General features: G+C 42.3%; 4 protein-coding genes across 6 annotated transcripts; 2 read left to right on the plus strand and 2 right to left on the minus strand.

Annotated features, from left to right (window-relative positions):
* Positions 1-719: 719 nt before the first annotated feature.
* Positions 720-14,594, minus strand: frrs1b (ferric-chelate reductase 1b). 3 transcript variants are annotated; one of them, XM_029529602.1, is made up of 17 exons: positions 14,508-14,524; positions 14,078-14,294; positions 13,324-13,523; positions 13,089-13,240; positions 12,084-12,178; positions 11,786-11,921; positions 11,209-11,397; positions 9,502-9,600; positions 9,248-9,386; positions 8,563-8,676; positions 7,317-7,432; positions 7,133-7,219; positions 3,869-3,966; positions 3,712-3,770; positions 3,048-3,191; positions 2,006-2,073; positions 720-1,836 (listed from the first exon to the last, which is right to left on the minus strand). In XM_029529602.1, the coding sequence occupies exons 2-17, from the start codon at positions 14,095-14,097 to the stop codon at positions 1,744-1,746; spliced, it is 1,809 nt and encodes a 602-aa protein (XP_029385462.1). In that variant the 5' UTR covers positions 14,098-14,294; positions 14,508-14,524; the 3' UTR covers positions 720-1,743. The 3 variants fall into 3 exon arrangements, 2 of the variants coding, with proteins under 2 accessions (XP_029385462.1, XP_029385463.1); XM_029529603.1 differs by lacking the exon at positions 14,078-14,294 and having other exon boundaries at positions 14,508-14,594; XR_003842323.1 differs by lacking the exons at positions 3,869-3,966; positions 14,508-14,524 and having other exon boundaries at positions 1,772-1,836; positions 14,078-14,497.
* A 6,243-nt stretch (positions 14,595-20,837) lies between these two features.
* LOC115060616 (histone H2B 1/2-like) lies at positions 20,838-21,212 on the plus strand. The gene has a single exon (XM_029528574.1). It carries the CDS (start codon positions 20,838-20,840, stop codon positions 21,210-21,212), a length of 375 nt encoding a protein of 124 aa, XP_029384434.1.
* A 1,853-nt stretch (positions 21,213-23,065) lies between these two features.
* On the plus strand, positions 23,066-23,701 carry LOC115060604 (histone H1-like). Its single transcript, XM_029528565.1, has one exon. The coding sequence runs from the start codon at positions 23,066-23,068 to the stop codon at positions 23,699-23,701; it is 636 nt and encodes a 211-aa protein (XP_029384425.1).
* Positions 23,702-25,687: 1,986 nt separating this feature from the next.
* On the minus strand, positions 25,688-26,074 carry LOC115060612 (histone H2A-like). The gene has a single exon (XM_029528571.1). The coding sequence runs from the start codon at positions 26,072-26,074 to the stop codon at positions 25,688-25,690; it is 387 nt and encodes a 128-aa protein (XP_029384431.1).
* Between the last annotated feature and the right edge of the window lie 1,513 nt (positions 26,075-27,587).

Genomic DNA, 27,587 nt, shown 5'->3' on the forward strand with positions numbered 1-27,587 from the left:
AAGAAATGTTTGGTATTATTTACAAAGCATTGATAATTCCAGCTACTCTGAAAAGCAGCTTATAATAGCTTGGTACTTTCTTGACCTTAGATTCAACTGACCTTAAACAGCATTGTTTTACATTTCATGTTTGTATGCTTCCTTGTTAAAGTATAAGCTTACAAGTCCCAAGGATTACTTGCTGGCGCTTAAACATTCTGTGAAAAGCCTCTGCCGTAGATACTTGCGGTTTATCTGGCTCTCTGTGATGAAACGTGCCGGAGCTTTTCACTTTGCTCACTCATGCAAGTTCTGAGGAGATTAGTGCAACAATAAAAGATCCATATAAAGAACGTTGGCTTGCTTTATTTGTTGGATATACTGTAACATGCATGCAATGTGTGTTCAAATTTTGGCATCTAAGCCTGCAGATGGCAGTATTGAAAGAAGCTGCTGGATTGTCTAAAATGGAGATGGCTCACCATGTCTATACATATAATCAGTGTCTGCACACAATGTTCAATGTACAAGTGCAAGATAAAAGATTAAGAGGTCCTCAAAAGTAAAATTTTTCCTTATGGATTGTCTGGAATCATGAACATCCATTGCCAAATTTAGAATAGTCTGGACATTATATGAAAAAAAAAAAAACAAAAAAAAACAAAACACCTGTGTCATGTGTCAGAGGAAGGTTTGAACTGATGGTTGTACTAGAATAAAAAAAAAAAAAGTCAGTGGATCCTCAGAATAATGTGGATGAGCATCGTAATCATCGTAATGACTTACTCAATTAATTACTTTCGGACTATAATTTGGTCATTTGATGAGAATTGAAGTGACTATGTTTAGAGACTCATTTTTATTTTAAATAGTGTCACTTTACGATTCAGTATAAATTAAATGTAATGATTCCAAATACAGTTCTGCTTATTGAATTGATAATCTCAATTTCAGTTTACTATCTTATTAGTTTTGTGTTAACAATATTAATAAGATTTTGCCCTATTATATTTTTCTTGGAGGGGGGTTAATGTTAGTTATTTGATTAGGTATTTTTATTGACAACTTTTGCTTATGTGTTATGTGAAATAATCCAAAGTAAAGTTGACCATAGCCTTCATGATGTCAACCAGTTTTCTGAAAAGTGCTTTTGAAGGTCACCCTCGCCATCTTGGCAGCGCATGATTCAGTCCAACCCTCACCTAATACAAAAATGGGCAAAGAGCTGGAGACTTCAGCAAATGATGGTTGAATAACTGTGGCAAGCACCCCATTAACATTAATAGTTCTTGGCATTTTGTTTGAAGTGTAACACTTAATGAAGCTAAAAAAAAGCAAAAAAACAAAACAAGTATGTTGACACCTGCTAATGAGTGCGACAATTTATTTAAAAATTAGTGGAAGGTATCTACCAAAGAAAACAGAAGCACAGACTTTAAGCCATATTATTGGTCCAATATTTGAATGAAAATTTCTCAAGAATGCACCAACATTCACTGATGCATAGAACTGAAACCAGTGCATCTTGTTAAATCTACTTGTGTTTGATACCCAACCTAATCCTAGTTTGCTCTCATTCCAAGTTTACTATCCCTTTTATGTTAAATCAGATTACTAATGGGTTTCTCTCTTTCCTTGTTGAGGATTGCTCCTCCATTGCTGCTCCACCCCAAACCAATCATTTAATAATATACACATACATGTATATGTATACACTTTATGGAACAAATAAAATATTCTCACAGATGATTACCTCTCATTATGTTACAAACTTGCAATAGCTTTTAGAAATTCAGCCAGGAACGTTGTATTCCCTATTAGGAAGACCGCTAACACGATCATCTTCACTTTGGGAATCTGAAAGAAATAATACTCAAAATAAATATTGAAGAGTCAATGGAGAGAGTAAGCTTTATATACATTTTCTTTTGTATGAGATATATACAAACACATATATAAATATAAATGTGTGTGTGTGTATACCAAAAACAACAAAAGTAAAAAATAAAATAAAGGCAGATCTCACCTCTCCATGTGGCCACTTGTCATACTGAGCCAACAAAAAAGTCTTTCTGTCATCACTGTTGCTGTTTCCTGTGGAAAGACTCAGACATGTTTGTTAAGCAGAAAATACAAAAATACAAAACAGTACATATGGTTTTAGTAAAAATAAATCTATTTCGAGAACACTCCAATGTGGAAACCTGGAGCATTATTGCAACGTGTCTGAACAGCTTTCCCATGGCTGTCCTTTGAAATTACGTGTGGGTTCATTTTAGGTATTTTATTAAAAGAGAATACAGATGGCTGACATTTCCAAGCTGTTTGGCATTCACATTCACTCACACCCACATAAATACACCCACCCCTGACACACGCACGCTAACAATTCTTTTGGCTTTGGTTATAATGTGTTGAGAGACAGAACAATTGATTGTCTTGTTGCAGGCAACAGCACTCACTGCTAAATGAAACAAACAGGTAATACCAACTGTTTACTTCAGGCAATAAGAATTAATTCACAGATAACAGGAGAAAATTGAAAGCACGCATAGAGTATACCACAGTGGCAAGTGTGCATTTGATGAACACAGTTGGCACACTGAGTGGGGCATCAGCGAGGATTCATGCTGCTGTGCTAGTGAGTCCTAATGGCTAATCGGGGTGCTTGAACACTGACATCAACCGATGAGGTTTAAAAACAAAGCCTCTTGAATTTGACTCTGCAAGCAAACAAATCCCGATGTTAAAATGTCCAACTTTGTAGCAGAAAAAAAAATGTTTTGCTTTGATCTCTACAGCTTATTTCCTAAAACTAAACTGTACACCATTTGGAGGTGTTGGTCCTTTGGATAAGCTTGCCAGGTGTATGCAGCAAAATCTTGGCTGCAAAGATGGCCCAACTCTTTGACCTTTTTGGACCTTTTTTCCATCTTTATTCAGTTGAGACACCATCGCGTTGAAGACCAGTCAAGCTGGTGATTAAAGCGGAATCACCGCCATGAAGCGGGTAAAGAAAAAACAAAGTCCAACTCAGTCTGTCATTCTGCATTAATGGCCTTTACTACCTCTACATCTGAAGCTCCAGGAGTGGATTAATATCAGGAGATCCGCCAGCATGATCCACAGCAGCCAAGCAGTCAGCACTGCGGTAGACCAGGGGCTGGGTAACAGCAGCGCCTGTTGAGTAGATCCCAGGAACACACAGGCCACTGTGAGGAAGGGAGAACCAGAGGGCCAATCAGTGCTCAAGTTGGAAATACACTCTCATGCTGAGTGAACATGGATTCCTAAATATTTAATCATCAACTAAATTATAATACCAAAAGTAAAGTGATGCTTCAAAAACCCTATTCCTCCACCTATCCACAGCCTATGTCCTGCTGCTGGAAACAGTAAGTAATGCAAACTTTAGATTGTCAATAAGATGTGAAATATATCAGTGATTAGCAGGGTTAGGGAAACAAAACACGTGAAATGTTCGTAGAAATGGTCTGGAGAGACAGATTAACATTGTTATTTTGTGGAAACTGTAGACAGAACAAGAGTATCAAATGACACCAGCATCATCCTTCAAATTTCAGTTTTGGTTTTAGTCAGTCCACCCTGACCACTGCTGTCAGTGTAGATATGATACCAGCCTTCACATCATTATCAACATTTCACACCGTAGCATCTTGCATCAATTGCATTTATTTCTCCCAAAACACACACTCTGCTCATTCTTCTTACCAGCAAGTATCTGGCCTGCTGTGCCTGCTCCAAAGTGGAGCCAGTTGAAGATGATCCTCCTGCAGAAGAATTGACACAGGACCTGGCATAAGTTCAGTTAACAGAGTGGATGGGCAACACAGAAAGTTATCCGAATTTGGTCTGAGATTGGTCTTACCTGGGAGATTCTGGGACTGGTCTGAGCATTGCCATAATTGGCTGGATGACAGACAGAGCCATGACAACGCAGCCTATGTAAGGGTGGGAGCCTGCATGCTGAGGGGGGAGGAAACAGCTATAGTCTGTCTGACAGTGTCTACATTCACTTCTACATGAATTAGGGTGATTTGGACTCATTAAAACTCTTCAATCAGGTGTAATAATCATCAGACATGTTGTGTACCCAGACCATTTTGAGGAGGTGAAACTTCCATTGTACACATCCGAAATGTTAATAATAATTTCTCATTGCACAGAAGCAGCGGTTAGCTTAGCTTGTGAGTAAAAACTCATTAAATTAATTAATTCAATGAACAGCTTTAATTAATTCACTTATCTAATAGTCCCCCCTCCAATTAAAAAAAAAAAAAAACAGATTTATTTATTTTTATACACACACACACACACACACAGTTGGAATATTTTCAGATGGATGTCGTCAGACAGCGAAGGTGATGTAATGTGGAAGGGAAAAGTGTAGTAACACTATGTGTGACGCACATTTAAAATTAATGTCTCTGCTCCAGAGACAGACACACCACAGCAACATGATTAACCAACAGTCTCATACACACATAGTATCCACATTCTGTTAAGATATAAGTAATGCAGTGGTCACTTTGTCCATGCATAGTTGTATTGTATAGTAATATTTACACTTCACTGCTTTTAGATCCAGTCTTTATGTCCTGATGTCATATAGCAGGGAAAGGTAGACCTCTAGGGGCCACTGCAAAAATTCAACAGGGTTGGGGGCAGAATTATGGGTAAACAACATCAATGTGGGATAGCTGAAAATAAACCATTTTGTGTGCCTGCCTGTTACCAGTGAAATTCTGGTTTAAGCCTTTGATTTTACTTCTCATAGAGCAAATTTATCTTGATTGAGAGCACTTTTCGGATTTGGGATGGCTCCAGGTGTCTTAAGTCAGTGATCAGCAGATAATTCTAAACTGGAGCTAAGAAGGCAAAATATATCACAGCGATCATAACAAAAAGTATGTTGGCTGAAGCAAAAAGTTAGAATTACAGAGAAGAGTTGCCCTTGATTTTCAACTGCTGTCCTCTCCTGAACTGGCACCTGAAGATAATGAGCTGCAAATGATCACATTTTCACTGTTTTCTCATTGAACGGAAAGTTTTTTTAAGTGGTTTACAGATTTTTGATTATTTAATGCTGATTTGCATAACCTTATATTAAAGAAGGCTGTAGATTTGATGCGTTAATTGCAGCTGTAAATGTAGAAATAGTTCAAACAATAATAAGAAAAGGAGAACGGCATTTGACCATTTAGTGTCATTCTCACTGTAATTCTTATGAATCTTAAAATGCAGGCCCAAATTTATCCAGATCACATAGACACCGTGTATCATCTACAACTATCTGAAATATATTTCCATTTGATGGAGTGTTGTCCGCCATTAAATATAAACAGCAAGTTATGATGATTGTATAGAAATAAATATTTCCTTAATGTAGAAAAACGTCTTTTGGGGGAGGTTGCTGCTCTTATAAAATTTCTCCAGCATTTTGAGTCAACTATGTTATACTTAATATCTGAAAACTGAACTGCTCTTCACTCATACAGAACTTTAACTTTAAACTTTAACTTTAAATTTAACTTGATGTGACCCCTCTGTGAACCTGCCTCTAGATTCTTCAGTCTGTGTTCCTGCTGTGTTCCTCTTCCTCTGTCTGTCTGCTTTCCAGCCAACACCTTCACAGGAGTGGCACCATACGCTTCTATATCTAAAACGCTTTCATCACATTTATGATGCCTTGGTACTGAGTCAGGACAAATAAACGCTGGAATGGGTTTGAAGCTGTGTCACCCACAAAGCAGAACAGTGTGTGATTAACGTAGCTGAGTCATTCACACACATACAAATCACATTTGAGACTCAACGAGCACATACTAACACTCCACATACAGCAGGGAAAACTGACTCACAGCAACAGGCTTCATGAGAAATGACATTGGATTTAGACTTTGTTCTGACTCACACTATACAAACATAATATATAATCATATCATTTCATTGTAATTATCACACACAGATTGGTGTTGCTAACTGCTAACTGCAGCGCAATTAAAATCTTAAGACGCACAGAATATGACTGACACAGCCATGGACATTTGTTCAAACTTTCATGAATAACTAAAATAATAAGTGAAAAGCAAATAATGCCATTCTCATTTGCCTAAGTTCGATGTGCAGGAGCTGGTCAACTAGAGGTGTGTAGAGTTAAAGATAAACAGTGCAGAATGTTGTTAGCCACTGTGCTGCTCAGATTGTTTGAAATTAGCCAAAACCAAAACCACTCCACCGATATATTTGTTGTATTCCGATTTTGTGCTTTTTCTTATGATGCCTTTACTTCCATTTTTATCCTTCAATATGAAACAAAACTTTACCTTATTACCAACCAACTGCCAACATATCCACAGTAAACAACAACCCTTTCTATCCCAACCCACCCACTTCGAAAGTGCACCCTGACAGAGCAGTATATTTTATCATATAATAATGTTAACACCATAATATTTCTTCTCAGAGAAAAATAGAATAACATTTGTAAAATGTTCTGTTTCATAATAAAAGCAAAAAGCACATTAATAATTTGACAAACAGGGACTCAATCAGTGGAGTAAGTTAGGCTGTGAATCATTGCGAATAAGAACTGATGCGTGAAACCACATTGCCATTACATTTAATTCATTTTGTGCTACATGTGAGAAAATATGCAATCAAAGCTGAATTTGTAAACAACTACTCAGCTGCCTTTTTGAATCGGTATGTGTGAAAAGGTTGTTACCAAAGTAACAGTGGAGCTGCAGGAAGGAAAGGCGAAATGGGTTCATCTCCTTTCAGAACTGCATGTACAGAGCAGACATTAACTATTGAATAGTAAGATGGAACCTGCAAGGCTGACATTTTGGTCAGAGCGAGGCTCTATGGGAAATGGGTAGGAGTTCACAAAAAAAGTCAAGAAGAGTTTTTTTTTTTTTTTATCCCAGCAGGAAACATCTCTGGCACTGGAAAATGGAAAAGCAACAAGCCAGGATGCCACAATAAGTTGTTGTGGAAACGTGTGTGGGGCTGACACAAAGATGCACAGCTTAAGATTTAGAAATGCTAAGAGCCACTCAGACAGATGGAGGAACAGGTGGGCGAGCATGGAGGGGGCACAAACACAAGCATGCACATAACACACACTTACCTTGCTCCATCCCCCCCTGTATATGAAAGGCAGCATGAAGGCTACACTCGTTAGGACCACAGCCAAGACCATCATGGTTCGATGGAGCTACATGGAGAGAAAGAAAGACGGCTGTTCAAATAACACATAACATCAAGACTGGATTGATCAATAAAATATTTCAGAAATATATGGCTGCACTCGCCTGAAACCAGAGCCTTTGTCCCAGCAGAGTCACATCAGGCCAATGGTGTTTGAAGTGACGAGCAATGAAGATGGCCGTGCTCACTGTCCACATCCAAGCAGCCAGCATCAATGCTCCTGAGAGGACAGAGCACAGGAACAGGAACTGATTTCTAAATACTGAAAGGCAACTCATTCATGATTCATGAGTGCCTACTGTATACAGCCTTCGTATTTTGCCTAAGTGGGGACAGCACGGCGGCGTAGTGTCGTCCCACAATAAGAAGGTTGCAGGTTTGGTTGCAGGCCTGGTTGCTTTCTGTGCATAGTTTGCATGTTCTTCCCGTGCCTGCGTGTGTTTCCTCTGGTTTCCTCCCACTATCCAAAGACATGCATGCAACTCTAAATTGTCTGTAGGTCTGAGTGTGAGTGTGAGTTGTTGTTCATCTCTGTTTGTCTTTGTGCGGACTGCGATGGACTGGTGACCTGTCCAGGGTGTACCCCACCCCTTGCCTGGAACGTTGGCTGGGATTGGCTCCAGCACCCCCATGACCCAGAAACGGAAAAGCAGTAGAAGACGGATGGATAGTCAACTGCCATGTTCGTTTGTACGAAGTCTTTACTTTATATATTTTCTCACAAATTCAGTGACACTACGCTTTTTTTAACATAATTTGTTATGATATTTATCAATTTAGTCTGTGATTCATAATATTCTGTTTTAAAACCATAAAGGAAAACAGGAGTAGACCTTGTAGATGTTGACTCACTGCTTGGAATGAAATTATATAAAGCTTAAATCCAGCAGTTTCACCTCTAATCCTGCCTGACACCAGGTTAAAAAACAACATTTTGAGTTTCCCACTTCTGTTTGTGTTGGAGACTAAATAAAATAAGAATGCCTTGGTCACAGCTGAGACAGGGGTGCAACCAAATACTTGGGTATTATATTTCAAAACAAACATACAAAAAAAAAAAATTAAATATATGCTCACTGAAAACAATGTATAAATCAAATTAAATCAACCAATTAAACATAAAGATGCATACATTAGAATAGAGTGGATACCTGATAACCTATTTTGGTAATTTAAATCAAAAAGTGAACCTTTCTATTCAGGCCTATTCATTAGAGATAATGGATTCTAGACAATCAAAAGATGTTTAAAATAATGAATTTATAAACTCTGTGTGAAAGTGAAATTCTTTCTTTTTACATGGGCCTGTAGGACTGTAAAAAATATGCTGGAAAATGTCTGCCAACCAACCATGGAACTTGATGAGCAGCGGGGAGCGAGAGCCACTTAGATCCTCTGGACGCCCAGTAATCACTTTCTGATCAGTCGAGATGAGAGGCTGACGATCGTGCCTGTGGATCAAACCTATGAGAAACACAGTTAGGGTTAAGGTATGACCTGATCTATTCCAGTGGCCGATGAGGGGAAATAATCTATACTATTCCTAGTCATGTGACTGTCGCAAGTGAGATAGAAAGTCAGCCGAAAACACACATGATCCTCTGCCTGGCAATAACAATAGCGCTCAATTCAATTGTGGCATGTATAAAATAATGTAAGCATTTTCAATTTCACATTCAAACTGCTCAATTATTTCAAAAATAACATGTGGCCTTACATTCCCTATACGAGCCTCATGCTCCTCTGTGGTAATGGTACGTGCTAAAATGGTTTGCTTGGGTAGCTCAAGCTCAAACTAGGAGTGGCAAGGAGTTCCGTTTTGCTTTAGCATGGTAATATTTTTGGTACATGCTGTACATGTGTGTATTCGGACCGAACCCCCCTACTTACCCCTAATTTATATACAGATACACACACACACACACACACTCACACACACGTACCAATGCCATGTTAACAGATATTGTGGAACAAAACTTTTTCCACATAAAGGTGGGGGGTGCACTCTGAAAAAGGCTAACATTTTTTTTTTTACCTTGGTGAGATCTACCATGTGCTAGAAACAGGAAGTAGCTCTGGTTTAGGTTAAATCTCTCGTGGAGAACGATGTTCCTATGGAAACGACACTGGATAATCCCATCTGCTAGCGTCCAGGCCTGACCCCACAGAGCATCCTGGAAACAAAGGTACAGCAGAAACAACTTTCTAAAACCTCTCAGACACTTTTTCTGCCCGTTGTTAATGGTGGTGATGATGAGGATGATGACGACGATGAAGGCCCGAGCGTACCTCTGTTGCCAGCTCTGGGGGTGTTCTTCCAGACACAATTGCTGCGTTAATGGTAACTCTGCCACCATTATTCACACACAAATAGACGACATCATTTCCCTAAAAGCACAGACACATTTACATGCACACACTCACGCTGTTTAGAAATTATGTTCATATACCATTTAAGTAACTCTTAGCAATGACTGGCCAGATTATATTCATAGTTTTGTTGTTGTTGTTATTTTTAACCTTTTTTTATAAAGTGTTTCATTTATCAATTGTTGTCAGCTCATGCCTGATATCTTCATCACCTCTCTGCCAAGCCACTGTACCAACTTGCCTAAGAGTGCCACCATTGTGCCTGTGCCCAAAACATCTACCCACTACTGTCTGAATGATTACCGTGTAGTCGCTCTCACTCCAATCACCATGAAGTGTTTTGAGCGGCTAATTATGGAGCACACTAAATCACGTCTCCCTGCCAGCCTGGATCCTCTTCAGCTTCCATTCAGAGCAAATCGGTCTAGAGTGGATGCAATGCCCACCCTGCTTCACCTCACCATGACCCATCTGGAAGAGAGGAATGCCTGCGGCCGGATCCTGCTGATTGATTTCAGTTCAGCGTTCAACACAGTGCAGCCACAGCGATTGATGGATAAAGTATAAACATCATAAACGACTGCTCGGCATGTCACAATACCAACGACATCCTCAAATTTGCAGATGACACAACAGTGACGGGCCTCATAAACAACGAGGACAGGTCTGCATACTGGAAGGAGGTGGAGCAGCTGGTAACTTGGTGCACAAATCACAACTTCAAACCTAACACAGATAAGACATAATAGATGATTGTGGATCTCTGGAGGGCAGACCAAACAAACACACCGCAATGATCATCTCTGGGGTTTGCTGTGTCAAACGCACCAAGTTCCTGGGATTCCATATTACTGATAACTTGACCTCCACAGACAACACTTCAGCCGTAGCCCAGCAACACACAAGTGGACCTCTCCCCCCGAGCAATGACAGTCTTTTACTATGGTACAATAGAGAGCCTCCTCAGGTGCTGTATCACTGCGGCAACAGCAGAGGGGAGGAGAGGCAGAGGCTCGACAGAAAAGTAAGAACAGCAAAGAAGATCATTGGGGCGTCACTGCCTCACCTACAGAGGTGCATCCGCAGGGGCTGCAACATAGCCAAGGACCCTACCCACCCTTCTCAAAGCCTCTCTCCCCTTTATCTTCAGGTAAAAGGTACTGGATTATCAGGACCAGAACCACACACCTTGCTTTTAATAGCTAGCTAATACCTATCTTTTAATCCCTGTGCAATCAGACTGTTAAATGAGGCACATGTGCTGCCTGTCCGCCCCTAACACCACTGCACATCAACACACTTTGAATGCACTTCATTTTTATGTAACTGTATGGTCTGGATTTATTATCATATTTATTTATTGGATTTTTGCAGCAATTTATTTTTCTTTTCATTGCCAGTGTGTCTGTGAAATGCAATTTTGCTTCCATGTTGTTACATTGAAATGAGAAATAAATCAGTCTATGAGCAGTACTGGGATATCAAGCACAAGCTCTAATTTTGCTTTCAGCATGACGCATCAACACAAATATGGACTTGCTGGCGTTTCAGGTAATAATTCTGCCATTTCAGAGGCAGATGTTCTACAGTTAGTGTTTGAAAAAATGTAAATCAAATGAAACTCACCATCCATTTATCCAGAGACAGGGCAAAGGATATGTAACCTTGAGCAGGCCCGCTGAGCTCAAACATCACACTTGATCCTGCTTCATCATTGCTAAATGACAGGAAGAAACAGTGGGGGTCTGACTCTGGTTGACAGCCCACTGGGTCTCTGAGGCAAGATTTATTGTGGCCACACCCCGCTGAGCTAAACTGAGGAGAAAGAAGTATAACGTTCAGTTCATAGAGTTGTTATTCATATTCCTAATGGCCATGATGTAATAAATTTGGATATTGTTTGTAGTGTGGCTGTTGCTGTAGTAATAGGGACATGGTTTCTGAAAAAATATGATGGATTATTTAAGAGCTGTATGTGCCTTTAACTAAATTCCATCCAGGCAGAAATAATAGAGAGAGTAAATGTGGGCAGACGAAGCTACAACTATGTGAATGACAAATGAGGCTGTGGCTGTAGTTTTTATTACTTGGAGTTGTATTTTATCATCACTGTAAAGTCAGGTAGGCGAGCAAATAAAATAGAAAAGCATAACCACTCTCTAATCAACATTCTTAGTCATGGGTGCTGATGTCAGACACTGACCGGTGTGGACAGAGCGGTGGGAATTGTGGTTTGAACAGGAACAACAGTGTGTGGAGCAGCAGTCGCTCCTCTCAGCGACACCACAGGCCCTGCAATCTTCACCCAGTACACCTTATACTCATGCACCACTGTCACGCTGCAACAATAAATGACACACATATTGAGACATGGCATGAAACAGCATCTCCATCTCCACAAGTGTGAACCATACACCTGTCAATACATTTGAGACTACAGTTTGATTTTGTGTGTGGGCCTGTAGTTGCACTCAAATCCGCACAGTGTAATTCCCACTCACAGAAATTGGACTTGTTGTGGAGGGCTCTTTGGTGACTCCCACACAGCCTCAACCTGAGTCTTTCGTGAGGCTCTCCTGTGACTCACCCCAGATCCCTTGAAAAGGCAAAGATTCACAGCACCAAACACACACGTGCACACACAAACATATACACATAAAGAACAACCTCATTAAAAAAAGAGATAATGTTGCTCCAGTGAGATGCCTCTGTTTGCAGCACCTGCTGTTATAGGTCATATCTGCACAATAATAATGTGCAATAACAGTTGAAAGGCAGCATTTTATTCTTTGGGACACCCAGTGTGAAAACGCATTTTCTTTTCTTTTCCAAACTAATTTCATTTCTAGAATTTTATAAAAACATATATTATACAAGGGTAGATGTGTCCTTTGTGTTACCAAAATAGGCCTATTTAAAATTAGAGTCTAATTCTCTTTACAGATAGAGATTCATTCCAGCCAGAACCTGTTGCATTTGTTTTGTTTGTACACCTAATTGTGTAAATTGAATTCCAGCTTTGCAGTTGTTTGCCTTCAGCAACCAGTCAAGTCTTAATGAATACAGCCACAATCTCTTTTTCTTAAGTTACAGTGTTACATCATGTCCAGATATGTTGTCATGATTTCATGATCTAACCAATCCATCCTGTATCCTAATAACAGCCAGACAAAAAAAAATATAATCCCTCTGGTTCTGGTTTTCACCAGCATCACAAATCTGTTGAAAAACACTGGCAAAATATATAAACATATCATTTTATAATTAAATCAGCAACACAATAATGTGTGCAAAAAGTAAAGCAGTCTGAAGCTACTGTAATGTACCCAAAGGAATGGCAAGAATAACCACTGAGAGGTCAGTCGGCCTCAACTGACCCATCAGTTTGAAGCAGGTCAACTAAAGTTTGAAGCAGGTCAACTAAAGTTTGAATGCATCATGTAAATTTTCCCCTGGGAGTCTGGGGCAAGTGCCCTTCCAGCTCCTTCATGATAAATCATTTATACCTGAGTGTGGCCACACTGTAACAGCCGGGATTCATTAGGGTCAGTTAGGATGAAGACTCCCAAATCCGGGGAGTCCAGGTTCCCAGCATCCCGAGCTTCTATTAGAAACCCCCTGAAATACATGGAGTCAGTGGAGGACACCTGCAGAGATACTGTGGATGAAAGGAAGGTGGAGATGAGGATGAGAGATAATTTGTCAAAGCATGGCCTGTAAAACTAAACTTCCACAGCCCACCTGTGATGTTCTCCCCAGGCCTGAAGGTGGGTTTGTCCACAGTGATGCTGTAAGGTGGGGGGTCTGGGCTGGGATCATGGCCATGCTGAGGAACCATGTCTCCACAGGCTGCACTCACCTTCCCATTACTGAAGCCTGCAACTAAGTCCACACATCCAGTGAACACTGCCAGCAGGAAGTATGGACGCCACATTTTGATGCTGATGTCACAGCAGTATTGACCATATGTGGGAAAGAATATAGCACACAGGGATAGAACATATAAAGAAATAGTTACCAGCAGCTATGTACAAGGCCTTTCGATATGTACAATACCAGCAGATATGTACAAGAGAATTGGCAATATGGGATATAGCTGAATGAAAGAAGACATATTACAGTTAAAAAGTCCTGGTGGTTTGGTAGCAAAAATTTGAAAAGAGGCGCTTCACACATCACAGTGGATACGGTGTTGCTGCTACCACAATGACTGAATCAAATGTATACTTCTAGATTAAGTTTAGATTATCCAGATTAGGAATAATGAACATCTAAATGGTTTCTATTCAGTTTTACTCGCCTATGAATATTATATTAATAGTTCAAGATGTTTGTTTTTTGTTTTTTGTTTTTTTATTGAAGTGTATTCAGCTATATCTGGGGCACCCTGTGAAGTATGTGTGTTTTTGGTAGCTGTTTGATTATTCATATCAAAAGTCACAATTCCGTCCGACTAAAAAAAAAAAAAAAAGGTAGTTTCACAATATAAACACACAGCACATGCAGTTGACTCATATTGTCTTTGTGATGGTGAATCAGCTGCACGTTGGACAGGGACTGGCACTCATCAGCTCCTCAGCGTTATCAGTCCACTGCACATTAGCGTGAGTTCAACTGGGTCAGTCAGATAATAAACCACAGTCAGCGACTTCAAGTCCACCAAGAGTTCAGTTTTTGTTTGTGAAGAAAAGTCAGGGGAGGGGCGCTTAAAACTGTACAGAAACAAATACAATAATCAACTCTTTTTAATCGATGTACTTCTACTGCAGGATTACAAGGTGATATGTCACTTCAATTACTTTTTTCTCTGAGCTGGTAAAGAATGGAGCTGTATCCTGGAAACACAGGTAAATTTTGCAGCAGAACAATAAGCTTGATACTCTTCCTGAAGTTCAACTCATATGAGTGAAAGCATGTGCGCTTACCTTTAGTTCACAACGGCAGTGTCTCTGTATGTCTCTACTCTGAATGCAGAAAGTCTAGTTTCCTGCTCTGAGGACAAGGCTCCTGCTGCGTTCACTTCCTATGGAAGAAAATCGTACATGTGATCATTACTATGAAGATCACTTCCTTCTGTCTGACTAATGATTGTTACAGAAGGCCATTTAGGACAAAACATATTTAGCCCAGGTATGATCATGAGTTTAATATATAGAAAACTTAAAATTGGATTTTATTACATAAAAGTGGGATAAAGGGCCATTTTTGCAGATTTTCAATGTCTTTTAGAAGTCTTGCTTTATTGAATTAACTGAGACCTAATGAAAACAAATTGTCTTTCCATTAATATGTTTTAACCTAATTTCTCTGTCTGTGATTGGAATAGCCAAAATTTTTAAACATAAATGATTCTAGAGAGTCTGGAGTTAATGTTCTGCTTGTGTAACCCTTGTTAGTTTCCGTACAAATGTAAAGTACAAACCGCCTTGAAGGCACTACAGTTTTTGCCGAACTCACCTGAACGCACCACCTGCAGCTCTCGGTGTGTGAAGGTGAGCGATGGCCAACAGGGATAGAGAGGAGAAAGAACTGCTGCTGAGCTAGGTATCCTTGTGTCGATCCTAAGTGATTATTAATCGTTAGAAACTGCAAAGAACTGTTGTTTTAAGTGGACACGGAGAAGTACTTACCCACCGTATCCGGAATTGGTCACGCGACACTGACCACGTTTCGCGAACTTCTGAACTATTCTGGTGAGTTAGCTATTCGGCTAGCACGATTAGCAGGATCATACTGATTCAACCAGTAAACAAAAGCCAGTCAGAATAATCGGAACATGTTTTATGTGATATGGTCATAATATGTCATTGTGTTTTATTGTGACTAGCAGTTGGCAGTCTTCCGAGCTATTAGCTCAGCCGTGGCTCCTAGCAGGCCCGAGCACAGCTCCACGCTGTCACTGTAGCTCAGATAGCAACTGATATATTGTTTCACGTGTGTTTCTCATATTTTATTGTGTTCCGGGTGTGTTGCATGTTTATGTTCCATGTAATGTACTGCACTGTGAAAGAAAATAGTAATTTAAACAGAACTGTTGAATAATTGCGCTGCATGTTGTGCAGTATGTTTTTGTTGTTGTTGTTGTTGTTTTGTTTAGTTTTTTTGTTTTTTTGAGGGACGAATTCTTCAGTTCAGTTGTGACCCATTTTGCCGCCTCTGCTGTACAGACGCTCCCGGTTGACGCAACCTGCATCACCCGTTGCCACTCAGTGTAGTAGGCTTAAGGATAGGGACGTTTTTCCCTGGAGGACGCTGAAGGACAATTGAGATATATATATATATATATATATATATATATATATATATATATATATATATATATATATATATTATTATTATTTTTATTTTTTTTTTTTTATTCTGTACTGATACTTACCTGGTTCAGCAAATATTTTTCATTTCTATCATGTAAGAATAACCGCATTATTATTTTGATGTGTATAAAGCTGAAAATTTTCTGTTGTGTAATATTTGATTATACACAGTCATGCACCATTCTGTGTCCTGTGTGTTACTGTGGGCTGGGGGGTCAATCGCTCTCATGTTGAATACTACTGCCAATCTCCTTTCCCGAATCTTGCTAATCCAGAAGGAACTCAGGAAGACTGAGGGAAAGGTTACACTAGATTTATTTTATTGTGGTTAATAGCAGCAAGTCTTAAGCAAGTGGAAGTATTGCTGCGTAGATGTCATGTATACTGTGGGTAACAAAATACTCAGAGTACTTTGTTGTACTCCAATGAGATGTATAAAATCTACAGACAAGCTGGTCCTCAGAATGATAAGATGTCCAGCCTGAAAATGGACAAGTTTCAACTGCAGAAGACAGTTTCAGTACATTTCACAATCAGCGCCTTCCAATGGCTGATTAGATTATGAGCTGTAAACACTGATCATCTTCAATTGTTTTCTTCAATTTCTGGGTCTTAACATCAATAACAAGAACAAGTGTTTGTAAAAATGCTGTGTGTGACATTCAGAACAGAATTACAAATCAATAAACTACATGTTTGAACAGAGGTGAATATGGGAACGTGTTAAAATCAGGGAGAATTTACACTCATTCAACTCCAGGAATATCCCAAACATGACTAGTAGTCCAATCTGAGAGTTTCCTCCACTGATAGCAAACATACTGTCTATCGATATTGATCAGTCATAAACGGTGAGTATCTGCGGTGAGTGATATTGACAGTGTCCTGCATGGAGGCACGCATATTTTATGTCAATATTATATGATGTGTTGACAGAAGAAATATCACAAACATCTGGAGATAAGATGGCGTTCACATACTGTATGATGTTATTCTGTCATAATCAGAGAGGATCCAGATGGCCTTTCGATTTCATCACCATGTGATAGAAATATTCAAACAGCTTCATCTGCTGGTTCTGCCCTTTTCTGCATCCCATTTTATGAATGTGTAGATATTTGTTATACTGTTTTATTCTCTCAGTCCCATACTGCACATACATTGAAATACACAATAGTGTTCTAACAGAGATGATTAATCCTCGGAGAGAAATTCTGCTGTTTGGTATCTTATCTTCTAATCGTTCATGAATTGTAAAGTCTGATGGCAGTGGGAATGAATGATTTTCTGGATCCTTCTGTCCTACAGCATAAACAAATTTAGTCTCTCGTGTGATCAGTGATCACATGAGAAAATATTATCATTCACTTCGACACTTTCATTTTACTTATTGGTCCTAAAAGGGAATCAAGAAACTCCAAATAAACTACCTGATTTCTGAATACTTGAGACAAATTCATTAAAGAGAACAGGGTTTGTATCAAAATACTGAACACTCAATTTATTGTGTAATTGATAGAAAAATAATAATATGTACTTTATGTGCTTTTTATGGACCATGAAACTCATTCAGTAAATCATTATATAACTCATTAAGTTTATGACTTTAAACTTTTGTAACTTTGACTTGGAGGTCAGAAATGTGTCCCTGGGCTGCAGGAATGTGTGTCTGAGGACAGAGACAGACATCTCTCTTTACAGATTAACAGGTAGCATGGTGACTTTCTCTGGAGATGCCATGTAAATCGTTAGGCCTTGTGAATTATCTTGTGGTGCCAAGGGGATTGTTATCTTGTGTGTAAAAACTGTTGCTTCTTTTCTTTCCAAACCTTGGGCAAAAGAAAATACACTATGTTGTCTGGTTAAGTTGGCAAAATACAGACCTACATCTACAGTCCAGCTCTTCTTGACGTAATGATGCGAAAATCAAACAAGACCTAAATACATATATGTACTTTATCTCATAATAAATACACAACTAGACAACAGGAACACAACATCTATGACGTTGGTTAGTTTGGGCACTTTTGTTGGAAGCCTCAGGAAAAGAAGTCATGAAGATGTCAGTCATGTCCTTACAGAAGAAGAGCTCAGTTGACTGTGCTGCTTCCTCAGGTCTCAAACCCAAATGGGGGCCACACCCATCAGGACTGTGGTGAGAAACAGATGCAAGCTCGTAGACTTTGTCAGGAGATACTCTCTGTAAGGTCACCTCATGACCATCAACCCCTTTGTTCAACATCGCAACACAGACAGATTTAGATGGTGCTGCCTCACAAGGACGTGGTGTCTGTGTTGTTTCCAGCTCGTCCTCCTCTCCTGATGTGGACAGCATTTCTGCAATGACATCTACGATCTCATTGAGTACACTTGACACTTCCTCACTGTAGCTGTTCTTATCAGATTCTTCTCTGTCCACCCAGAGAAGCACCTTCTGTAAGAACTTTTCCACAGCGTGAAAACTTTGGCAGGGCGGCGTCGCTGTTACTGGTTAATGACCGAATTAGAAAGATGGCTGCCCACTGAAAGAATGGGCATGTCATCTGTCTGCCCAGCTGCCAGATGAGAGTACATTTTATCTACTAGTTCTTTTGAAAATTTCTTGAGCTCTCTGCTGGACTTGATGTCTTCCAGTGTCTTGCTGAGCCTGAGGATTCTTTGTTTGGTGTAATGTCTCAAACAAGCTGTCCACATCAGATTTGATAGCCTTAGCACCTACTTTGGAGGGTTTTGATCCTACGCTGATGAGTTCCATCCTGCTGAATGGACGGTTGGGTTCAGGTGTTCGGCTGGTTCTAAAGTGAGGGGACCCTGAATCCTGTGTGAGACTAACCAGGAACTGTGAGTTTTCTGTCTTATTTTTTTTTTTTTCTTCAGCTCTGCCATCATTTCCTTATACTGCTTCTTGGCAAAGAAAGAAAATCTGTTGGTGATGTTCTCTGAAGGTTTGGCCTGTGAAAGGAAAAATTCTCTGACCCTGTACAAAATTGGCTTCAAATTAAAATGATGTCTGGGTGAACTGGTCTTCTGGCTGCATCCAGCAACATAGTCAACGCTGCCATAATGGAGGTCTTCTATTATCAGTTTGACTATATCAGATGCTGCATCCTGAGCATCCAGAGTGACGTCAGACAGGGGAGAGTTTTTGTGCTCTTCTGCTGTATCTTGGTTTTCACTGGACCATTTAAGTAAAATGTTGGTTACAGCTTCAGTGGCGGAGCAGACAGAAATCTTTTACTTTACACTCAGCAGTGAGTCACAATACTTCTGTTCCTTGATTTATGGGATCTCTAGTGGCGACACAAGGGCTTTCTCATGTGATGTGACTTTTGGATGCCAACACTATCACAGGCACAGGAATTTCACCTTGTTCAAACATCTTCTTAGACATTTGGACACGTGAGACACCATTAGACACAGGGACCTGACGTTGGACACCGAGCCACTTACAAAAACAGCCGACCTACTGAGGGCCTCAGACACAATGGAGTCGACCTTCTCTGCAAATTCCCTCTCAATTAAGGCTGATGAAACAAAATCTTTTACTTGGGGGGGCAAAACAAACAAAAACTTTAGCCTTTCCTCGTTGTTGAAGACTGAAATGAGTGTCAGCATGAAGAAATGAGATGGTGGCGCTAAAGGTTCCTCGTCAGAGACAATGAAGCAGCAAAGAAGAGTCGTTCAGCCCCTGTCTTCTTTCACGTTCTCAGTCAGCCTTCGATTACTCGCGCTTCCCGCAGTTGAAATCATTCTGTAGGTTTTCTAGCAGACAGTGAAAATGAGCGGCAGAGGCAAAGGAGGAAAGGGACTCGGTAAAGGAGGCGCTAAGCGTCACCGTAAAGTTCTCCGTGATAACATCCAGGGAATCACTAAACCCGCCATCCGCCGTCTGGCTCGTCGCGGCGGAGTGAAGCGAATCTCCGGTCTGATCTACGAGGAGACCCGCGGTGTGCTGAAGGTCTTCCTGGAGAACGTTATCCGGGACGCCGTCACCTACACCGAGCACGCTAAGAGGAAGACGGTGACCGCCATGGACGTGGTGTACGCTCTGAAGAGGCAGGGCCGAACTCTGTACGGCTTCGGAGGATAAACACGCTCCCACCAACTGCAACAACACAAAGGCTCTTTTAAGAGCCGCACACATACTCACTAAGAGCTCATGTCCTTCGTTAGCAGGTCTCAAACTCTTTATGGTAACATCCGTTTCTAATAGGACGGCCTTCATGTTGTGTTCCACATATCCGCTATTAAGGGAGACTTCAGTTAGTGTAAAAAGCAGAAAAACCTCATGTCTCATGGCCTTTGTGGGCAACGCAACGCAGCGTTGCGTAATAATCGAGCACACATTAAACAAACGCCGCTTGGACTCCTCAATCCATTCAGATGACTTGTTTGTTGTAAACAAAACCACTTCATGGCCTAGAGTCTTCATTTCACGATTCCACGATGAAAATGTTTCAACCACGATTTATCTTCCACAATCACCTCCTTTTATTTGCATGGTTTTGTTTGTATGGACAAGAGTATATAGCAAACGAATACTGCCGTTTTATTTGAACATCTTAATCACGTTTAGTTTAACAAATCATTAAACACATTGGGAATAAAGCTGGTTAGATTCTGTACATGACACTTGTCCTTGACATAATTAAAGAATTAAAGATATGATTTTTGGCATTTTAACGTATTTTATAGGGTTAGGGTTAATGCTATATTACAGGTGTTGAGCTGATTATTCAGGTGATTTTTCAGGTTTTTTCCCTCTGCAGATTTTGCAAATTTGTGTAAAATAAGATGAGAAAAGAAACACTACACAGCGGCGCTGAGCGGTTTAGCCAATCACAGAGGAGCAGCCACACAGTCTAATTTGCATGCAGCCTGTATAAATGCAGTCTCCCCCTCCTCAGTTCATTCTGCAAACAACTCAGTATCAGATCCGAGATGCCTGAGCCAGCCAAGTCAGCGCCCAAGAAGGGCTCCAAGAAGGCCGTAACCAAGACCGCCGGCAAAGGAGGCAAGAAGAGGAGGAAGACCAGGAGGGAGAGCTACGCCATCTACGTGTACAAGGTGCTCAAACAGGTCCACCCCGACACCGGGATCTCCTCCAAGGCCATGAGCATCATGAACTCGTTTGTCAGTGACATCTTCGAGCGCATCGCCGCCGAGGCGTCTCGTCTGGCTCACTACAACAAGCGCTCCACCATCACCTCCAGGGAGATCCAGACCGCCGTCAGGCTCCTGCTGCCCGGCGAGCTGGCCAAGCACGCCGTGTCCGAGGGCACCAAGGCTGTCACCAAGTACACCAGCTCCAAGTGAACACAACCACCATCACCAAGCAGCCAACACAACGGCTCTTTTAAGAGCCACACACTTCATCTACAAGACTAAACTCCTTGTTTCACACCAACAACGCTGCTTCAACTAGAATTATTACTGCGGCTCAGTCACACTCAGAGGCCCAGCTGGACTCTGTGGACACACCGCTGCCTTCACTCTTCGCAGTAATACAGCAGCTCTGTTATACTACACTGTTCTACAAAGACACCAGTACTGAGCTGAAACTTCATTAGCGTGTGAGTGCTAAATGCTCTTCACATACTATGATTTTTTTGTTTCCTTCTCTCTCCTCTTTTCCCCCCTCAATTTTCAACCTCTACTCGCAACTAATGTCAGACCAGAGTGTTCAAGTTCACACAGAGATGCACTTCGTCGGTGGAAAGTCTCTAAATATCTTCAGTAGAAAAATGTTTTATAACACGGTTTCACTTAGTATCGCATTTACAAAATCATCTCCATGAAGATCCAAACCACTGAACATTTCTCTACAATCAAATGCTTCAACTCAGGGTGTTCACCCCTCCTTAATGCTGCCAGGAAGGAGATGTTGATTATGTTTTTTTACCCCCTTTTTCAAACACAGACACAAATGGACTTCGTTGTTGTGCACGTTTTATTTTTATGACTCGACAAATCAATCCTGGAAATATTGAAATTAAACAGGATGGTTGAATTAAACCCCACTGCTCAAATGAGGAAGCAGCTTTAACACCAAGCAGCTGCAATGTCAGTGCTAATCGAGGATCTGACTTGTGTTTTTTAGGGTTTAGCTTGGTAGCAGAAAGAGCATTAACAACTGCGTACATTAATATGATTTTCAACGCATTAAAATAAAGGCTGCCTTCCTGTTTGCATACAAATAAATACAATTAAGACATTTATTTTCAAATATGTCAGCTGTGGAAAAGTCAAGTGTTAAATTAAACAGTTTAAAAGACATTGTCGATCTGCTATGTATGTTTCACTTTCTGAGTTTTATTTGTAACCTGATTGACGTGTGGCTCAGATGAGAGCAAAATCTGGATACAGGATAAATTGAACTCGAATCATAATAAAGAAAGAGAACCTTCACACACGTGCTCAAAATTCAAAGTTTGAATTCCACAGAGAATCAACAGTGTGATGACCAATGTCCGTGTTTCTCCTCAGATTATTCAAATCAATGATAAAATTAAAAAATAAAGAAAAACAAGGACACCAACTCCTCTGTCCCGACAAATCAAACGAAACGTGTTCAGTAATCTCCATCCTGCTCCTCGTGAAATGCTCACAGCTCCTGACGGAGTCTGCATCAACTTCCCATCAGCCTCAGCCATCAGCAGTGTGTTTGCTGTCGGGAAAATAAGTGCACTTTCTTACAAACCGATCGTCTTCACATGGTTGGTTTTATTGTGGCTGTGTGAATGTGTGTGCGGAGCAGCTGTAAAAGGTGTTTTGGTGAATTTTTGGGGCATCTGAAATGATTTTAGGAGCGAAAGGAGCGAGGAAAGTCGGTGAGCAGCGCTGGGCACCGCGGTGAACAGGTGAGGTTTCGAGGCTCCACAGAGAAAAGGCAGAGAGGATCAGAGCTGCTGACGACTTGAATACGAAGACAAGCGTGTCCGCCATCGGCTGCCTCGGCTGTCCGCCTTCAGCTCCTCTCCTATGGGGATTTTGGAGAGTTTTGTGAGGGCCGAGAAAACACAAGTGTGCCGGCGTTCAGAGAGCGGAGAGGAGACTCGGCAGGACTGAGTCTCCACGGTTCTCATGGTGTGTTTAAGGACCGCCTCCTGCTCGGAGCGTCTCATCATTCCTCTCGGTCTCTGCGAGCGCTCCGAAACTCCGAGGAAATCATGGCAGAAGTTGCTCCAGCTCCGGCCGCGGCCGCCGCTCCGCCCAAAGCAGCCAAGAAGAAGGCGGCCCCCAAAGCCAAGAAGCCGGGCCCCAGCCTGGGGGAGCTGATCGTCAAAGCCGTGGCCGCGTCCAAGGAGCGCAACGGCGTTTCGCTGGCCGCCCTCAAGAAGGCTCTGGCTGCCGAAGGCTACGATGTGGACAAGAACAAGGCCCGCGTCAAGACCGCCATCAAGGGCCTGGTGGCCAAGGGGACCCTGGTCCAGACCAAGGGAACCGGCGCCTCGGGCTCCTTCAAGATCAACAAGAAAGCCGAGCCCAAGGCCAAGAAGCCCGCAGCAAAGAAGGCCGCTCCTAAAGCCAAGAAGCCCGCCGCAGCCAAGAAACCCGCCGCAGCCAAGAAGCCCAAGACCGCGGCGGCCAAGAAGCCAGCGGCCGCTAAGAAGGCCGCTCCCAAGAAGGCCAAGAAACCTGCAGCCGCCGCCGCCAAGAAGGCCGCTCCTAAAGCCAAGAGCCCGAAGAAGGCCGCTCCCAAAGCCAAGAGCCCCAAAAAGGCCGCAGCTACCAAGGCGACCAAGAAGGTGGTCAAGAAGGCCACCAAGCCCAAAGTCAAGAAGGCAGCACCCAAGAAGAAGTGAGCTAGCTGCCTTTGACATTCTTTCACTTCCACCTCCTCCTCCTCTACCAAAGGCTCTTTTCAGAGCCAAACAAACACCTCAAGCTCAGAGCTGCTTCCTCTCAACTCGGCCTCATTGCCAACACACGCATCCACCTCAGCGTGCCTCAACTAAGCACATCCGCATCCACATACACATCTTCTTCACACATTTACACTCTCTAATGCTCTAATGGAGGCGACAGACAAACAAACAGCACATGGCATGGAAACTTGTGGAATTCCACAAGCCAGCTAACCTCTTCTTAAACCTCTTCGGTTTTCTTTTGACAAGATCAAGAAGTCATCCAATGCAACAAAACCATGTCTCCTTAACTCACCCCCTTGTGGTTTTTATGGCTGGCTGGTTTAAAAAAAAAAAAAATACACTCTAGCTCTCTCTCACTTACACACACACACACACACACACACACACACACACACACACACACACACACAGTCAGCTCATCCAGCTTGTCTACGTCAAATCAGATTTATTTAATCTGATTTAATCTGCTTCAGCCCTCTCCCCTTAAAAAGTCTTCGCCCCCCTCAGCAAAATAACAATGTAAGCAGCATTCACATCTCAACTGCTGTGTTTCTGCGCCGTTGCTGGGAGAGCTGTCAATGTTCTAACGTATGTATCAAACAAATCAAATCACACATTACGAATAAGTTACATACATACAGGGCCAGCTTCTCTGTGTGTATATGTGTGAGACCGACAGACAGTTACAATTTTTTAGCCCCCCATGATGATCGATAATTGGCTTCATACACCTCCAGGATGAGGACAGGGTGAGACAGGAGAGAAACTGAGAGAGACAGAGACTTCGGGAGAAATTGGTTAGTGAATGCAGTATACTTGCTTCGAGCTCGGAGGAAGAAGAGGAGCCTGATAACTGATCTGCCTCCAGATTTACTCTTGGAGACTCAACGAATCACAAGTAAACCTCCATTTAGAGAGCAGAGTGGCCTACAAGGACAGTAAGGAACCATGTTCTCTCTGAGATATGATGGAGCTTGGCCACTGAGAGCTTTAAATTTTAACAGAAGGAGGTTACTTTTTACTCTGTATTTCACCGGCAGCCAATGAAGAGCAGCGAACACGGGAGAGATGCGATCTCTTTTCCGAGTTCCTGTTAATATTCGTGCAGCAGCGTTCTGAATCAACTGAAGGCTTTTCAGGGGTTTGTTTGGACACCCAGATAATAATGAGTTACAGTAGTCCAGCCTAGAAGTTACAAACGCATGGACTAGTTTTCTGCATCATCCTGAGAAAGGATGTTTCTGATTTTCCTAATGTTTCTCAGGTGGAAGAAAGCTGCCCTACTGTCCCGTTTTATGTGAGGGACAAAGGACATGTCCTGGCCAAAGGTTACTCCAAGATTTCTTACAGTTATCTCCTTAACTCAACCCCCTGTGGAACCATGGCTGCCTGACAAAAATCCAACACACACACACAAAATCTAAGAATATATACATTTATGTAACGGCGCCATGCATGTGTTACAACTTTAAACCGGCCTGCAATGTGCTCAGTTTCATTCGCTAAATAGGAGTTTCCAAAGTGTATTTCATCTGGCAATTACATTTTCTTTCTATATATGTTTTTACCCCCCATTCTCCTCATATTATTCAACCTCATCGTTTCTGGCATTAACTGGTGATTCAGAGTCAATTTATGTAATCTATATATGTGTTGAATCAACTCCAGAAGTAGAGCTGTGTGTAAACTGCATAATTCAGGGAGATTATTCGTTTCTGTGATGAGTGGAGCGTTGATTGAAAGTTCCTACTTGAAACGCAGGTGTCATCTTAACATTGAGCAGGAATATTTTAAATTGAGCAGGGAAAATATTCAACATGAAACTGTTTTGTTGGTGGGAATAAGGACGTTAACTCTTTCAGATGTAAGTGTGTGGCTCTTAAAAGAGCCTTTGTGTTGACGTTGTCCAGCAGCAGGAGTCTACTTGGACTTGACGGGCTTCTCGGTCTTCTTGGGCAGGAGAACAGCCTGGATGTTGGGCAGCACGCCGCCCTGAGCGATAGTGACTCCGCCGAGGAGTTTGTTGAGCTCCTCGTCGTTGCGCACAGCCAGCTGCAGGTGTCGGGGGATGATGCGGGTCTTCTTGTTGTCGCGGGCAGCGTTTCCAGCCAGCTCCAGAATCTCAGCGGTCAGGTACTCCAGCACGGCCGCCAGATAGACGGGGGCCCCGGCCCCGACACGCTCGGCGTAGTTGCCTTTACGCAGCAGCCTGTGGACACGACCCACTGGGAACTGGAGCCCGGCCCGGGATGAACGGGTCTTGGCCTTAGCTCTGGCTTTTCCGCCGGTTTTGCCTCTTCCACTCATTTTTCTAGTCTTAGATTTGAGCTGATCGCTGAGCTGAAGCGCACAGAAAGTGGCGATTACAGCGACTGAACCCTCCCTTATATCGGCTGAGCCAGCGGGACTGACGGTGCCCGACCAACCAGGGGAAAAGGCTCCTATAGCGGGGCAGCTGCTGGGAGTTTTTTTAGCGGCAGTTTCAAATCACCCACCGCTGTCCAATCAGCAGCGGAGGCTGAGAGCAGCTGAGCGGCTGCTGGGTGGCTCCTCTGGGCGGTGCGGAGCTCCGGGAGGAGCCGCTCACCAATCAGGAGCCGGAGGACTGAATCAGCGTCACATCCTCGCAGCCGGTCCCACTCTTTAAGAGCCGAGTCCCGCTTCTTCAGCGGATACTTTTCTTCTGTCGACGCAGAGATCGAGTGCTCGAAATGGCAAGAACCAAGCAGACCGCCCGTAAGTCCACTGGAGGCAAAGCCCCCAGGAAGCAGCTGGCCACCAAGGCAGCACGTAAGAGCGCCCCGGCCACCGGCGGAGTGAAGAAGCCCCACCGCTACAGGCCCGGTACCGTGGCTCTGAGAGAGATCCGCCGCTACCAGAAATCCACCGAGCTGCTCATCCGTAAGCTGCCCTTCCAGCGCCTGGTCAGAGAAATCGCTCAGGATTTCAAGACCGACCTGCGTTTCCAGAGCTCGGCCGTCATGGCTCTGCAGGAGGCCAGCGAGGCTTACCTGGTCGGCCTCTTCGAGGACACCAACCTGTGCGCCATCCACGCCAAGAGAGTCACCATCATGCCCAAAGACATCCAGCTGGCCCGCCGCATCCGAGGAGAGAGAGCTTAAACTCTGCTGCCGCTGCCGCTCCAACAACTACAAAGGCTCTTTTAAGAGCCACTTCACTCAAAACTTTACAGGGAAATCCTCTTTCATTCATTCATTCAATAATCCCATCAAAATCACCTTTTTTCAATACAGTTTACACATAAATTCCACTTGTTTGACCGTAAGTCATTCAGAAAAGTGGAAGTGCTCATATCTTTCACCTGTGGAGAATGTCATATTAATAAATATAAAGAATATATATAAGTATGGAGAAAGTAAAGCAGTGCCTCTGTGCTGAAGCCAGTGGCACTAAACTTCCAAAGTCACCCCGATCACATTTTGGTTGAGAGAACTGATTGCTTTCGAGTCAATTGTTTGCCACACATGACTATGGCCTGGATGAGTGAGAACATGCACAGAGTGACAGTGAACAAATGAGTCTGCTGAACACACTTGTATGTTTTCTAGGGCCCTCCTAGTTCATATATTTAGGACAGACGTGTAACGATCAGGGTTGCCAGCTCCTCAGTCAGGAAAGTCACTCACTCACTCACTCACTCAATTAGCATAATTTATTGATGATAGTCGTACAGAGACAATAGTGACTGTATGCAGAGCCCAAGTCACTAACTACAAAATTCCAGGGAATTTTTTCAAGTGCCATGGGGCCTGTTTCCCGGATCAGTAGCCTACACAATTTATTTTCCACTCTTCAAAAG

Source organism: Echeneis naucrates, chromosome 20, assembly GCF_900963305.1.
Source record: "Echeneis naucrates chromosome 20, fEcheNa1.1, whole genome shotgun sequence".
Taxonomy (NCBI): Eukaryota; Metazoa; Chordata; class Actinopteri; order Carangiformes; family Echeneidae; genus Echeneis; species Echeneis naucrates.

Bases quoted from the DNA above. Each gene is read 5' to 3' on its own strand.
- frrs1b (XM_029529602.1), bottom strand. From the start codon at position 14,097: ATGAGTCAACTGCATGTGCT. The intron at 7,433-8,562 runs GTTGGTTGGCAG...CTGTCCTCTCAG, and splicing joins GCTGCTCATCAAGTTCCATG to GAGCATTGATGCTGGCTGCT. The intron at 7,220-7,316 runs GCGAGTGCAGCC...CTCTCCATGTAG, and splicing joins GACAAAGGCTCTGGTTTCAG to CTCCATCGAACCATGATGGT.
- LOC115060616 (XM_029528574.1), top strand. From the start codon at position 20,838: ATGCCTGAGCCAGCCAAGTCAGCGCCCAAGAAGGGCTCCAAGAAGGCC.
- LOC115060604 (XM_029528565.1), top strand. From the start codon at position 23,066: ATGGCAGAAGTTGCTCCAGCTCCGGCCGCGGCCGCCGCTCCGCCCAAA.
- LOC115060612 (XM_029528571.1), bottom strand. From the start codon at position 26,074: ATGAGTGGAAGAGGCAAAACCGGCGGAAAAGCCAGAGCTAAGGCCAAG.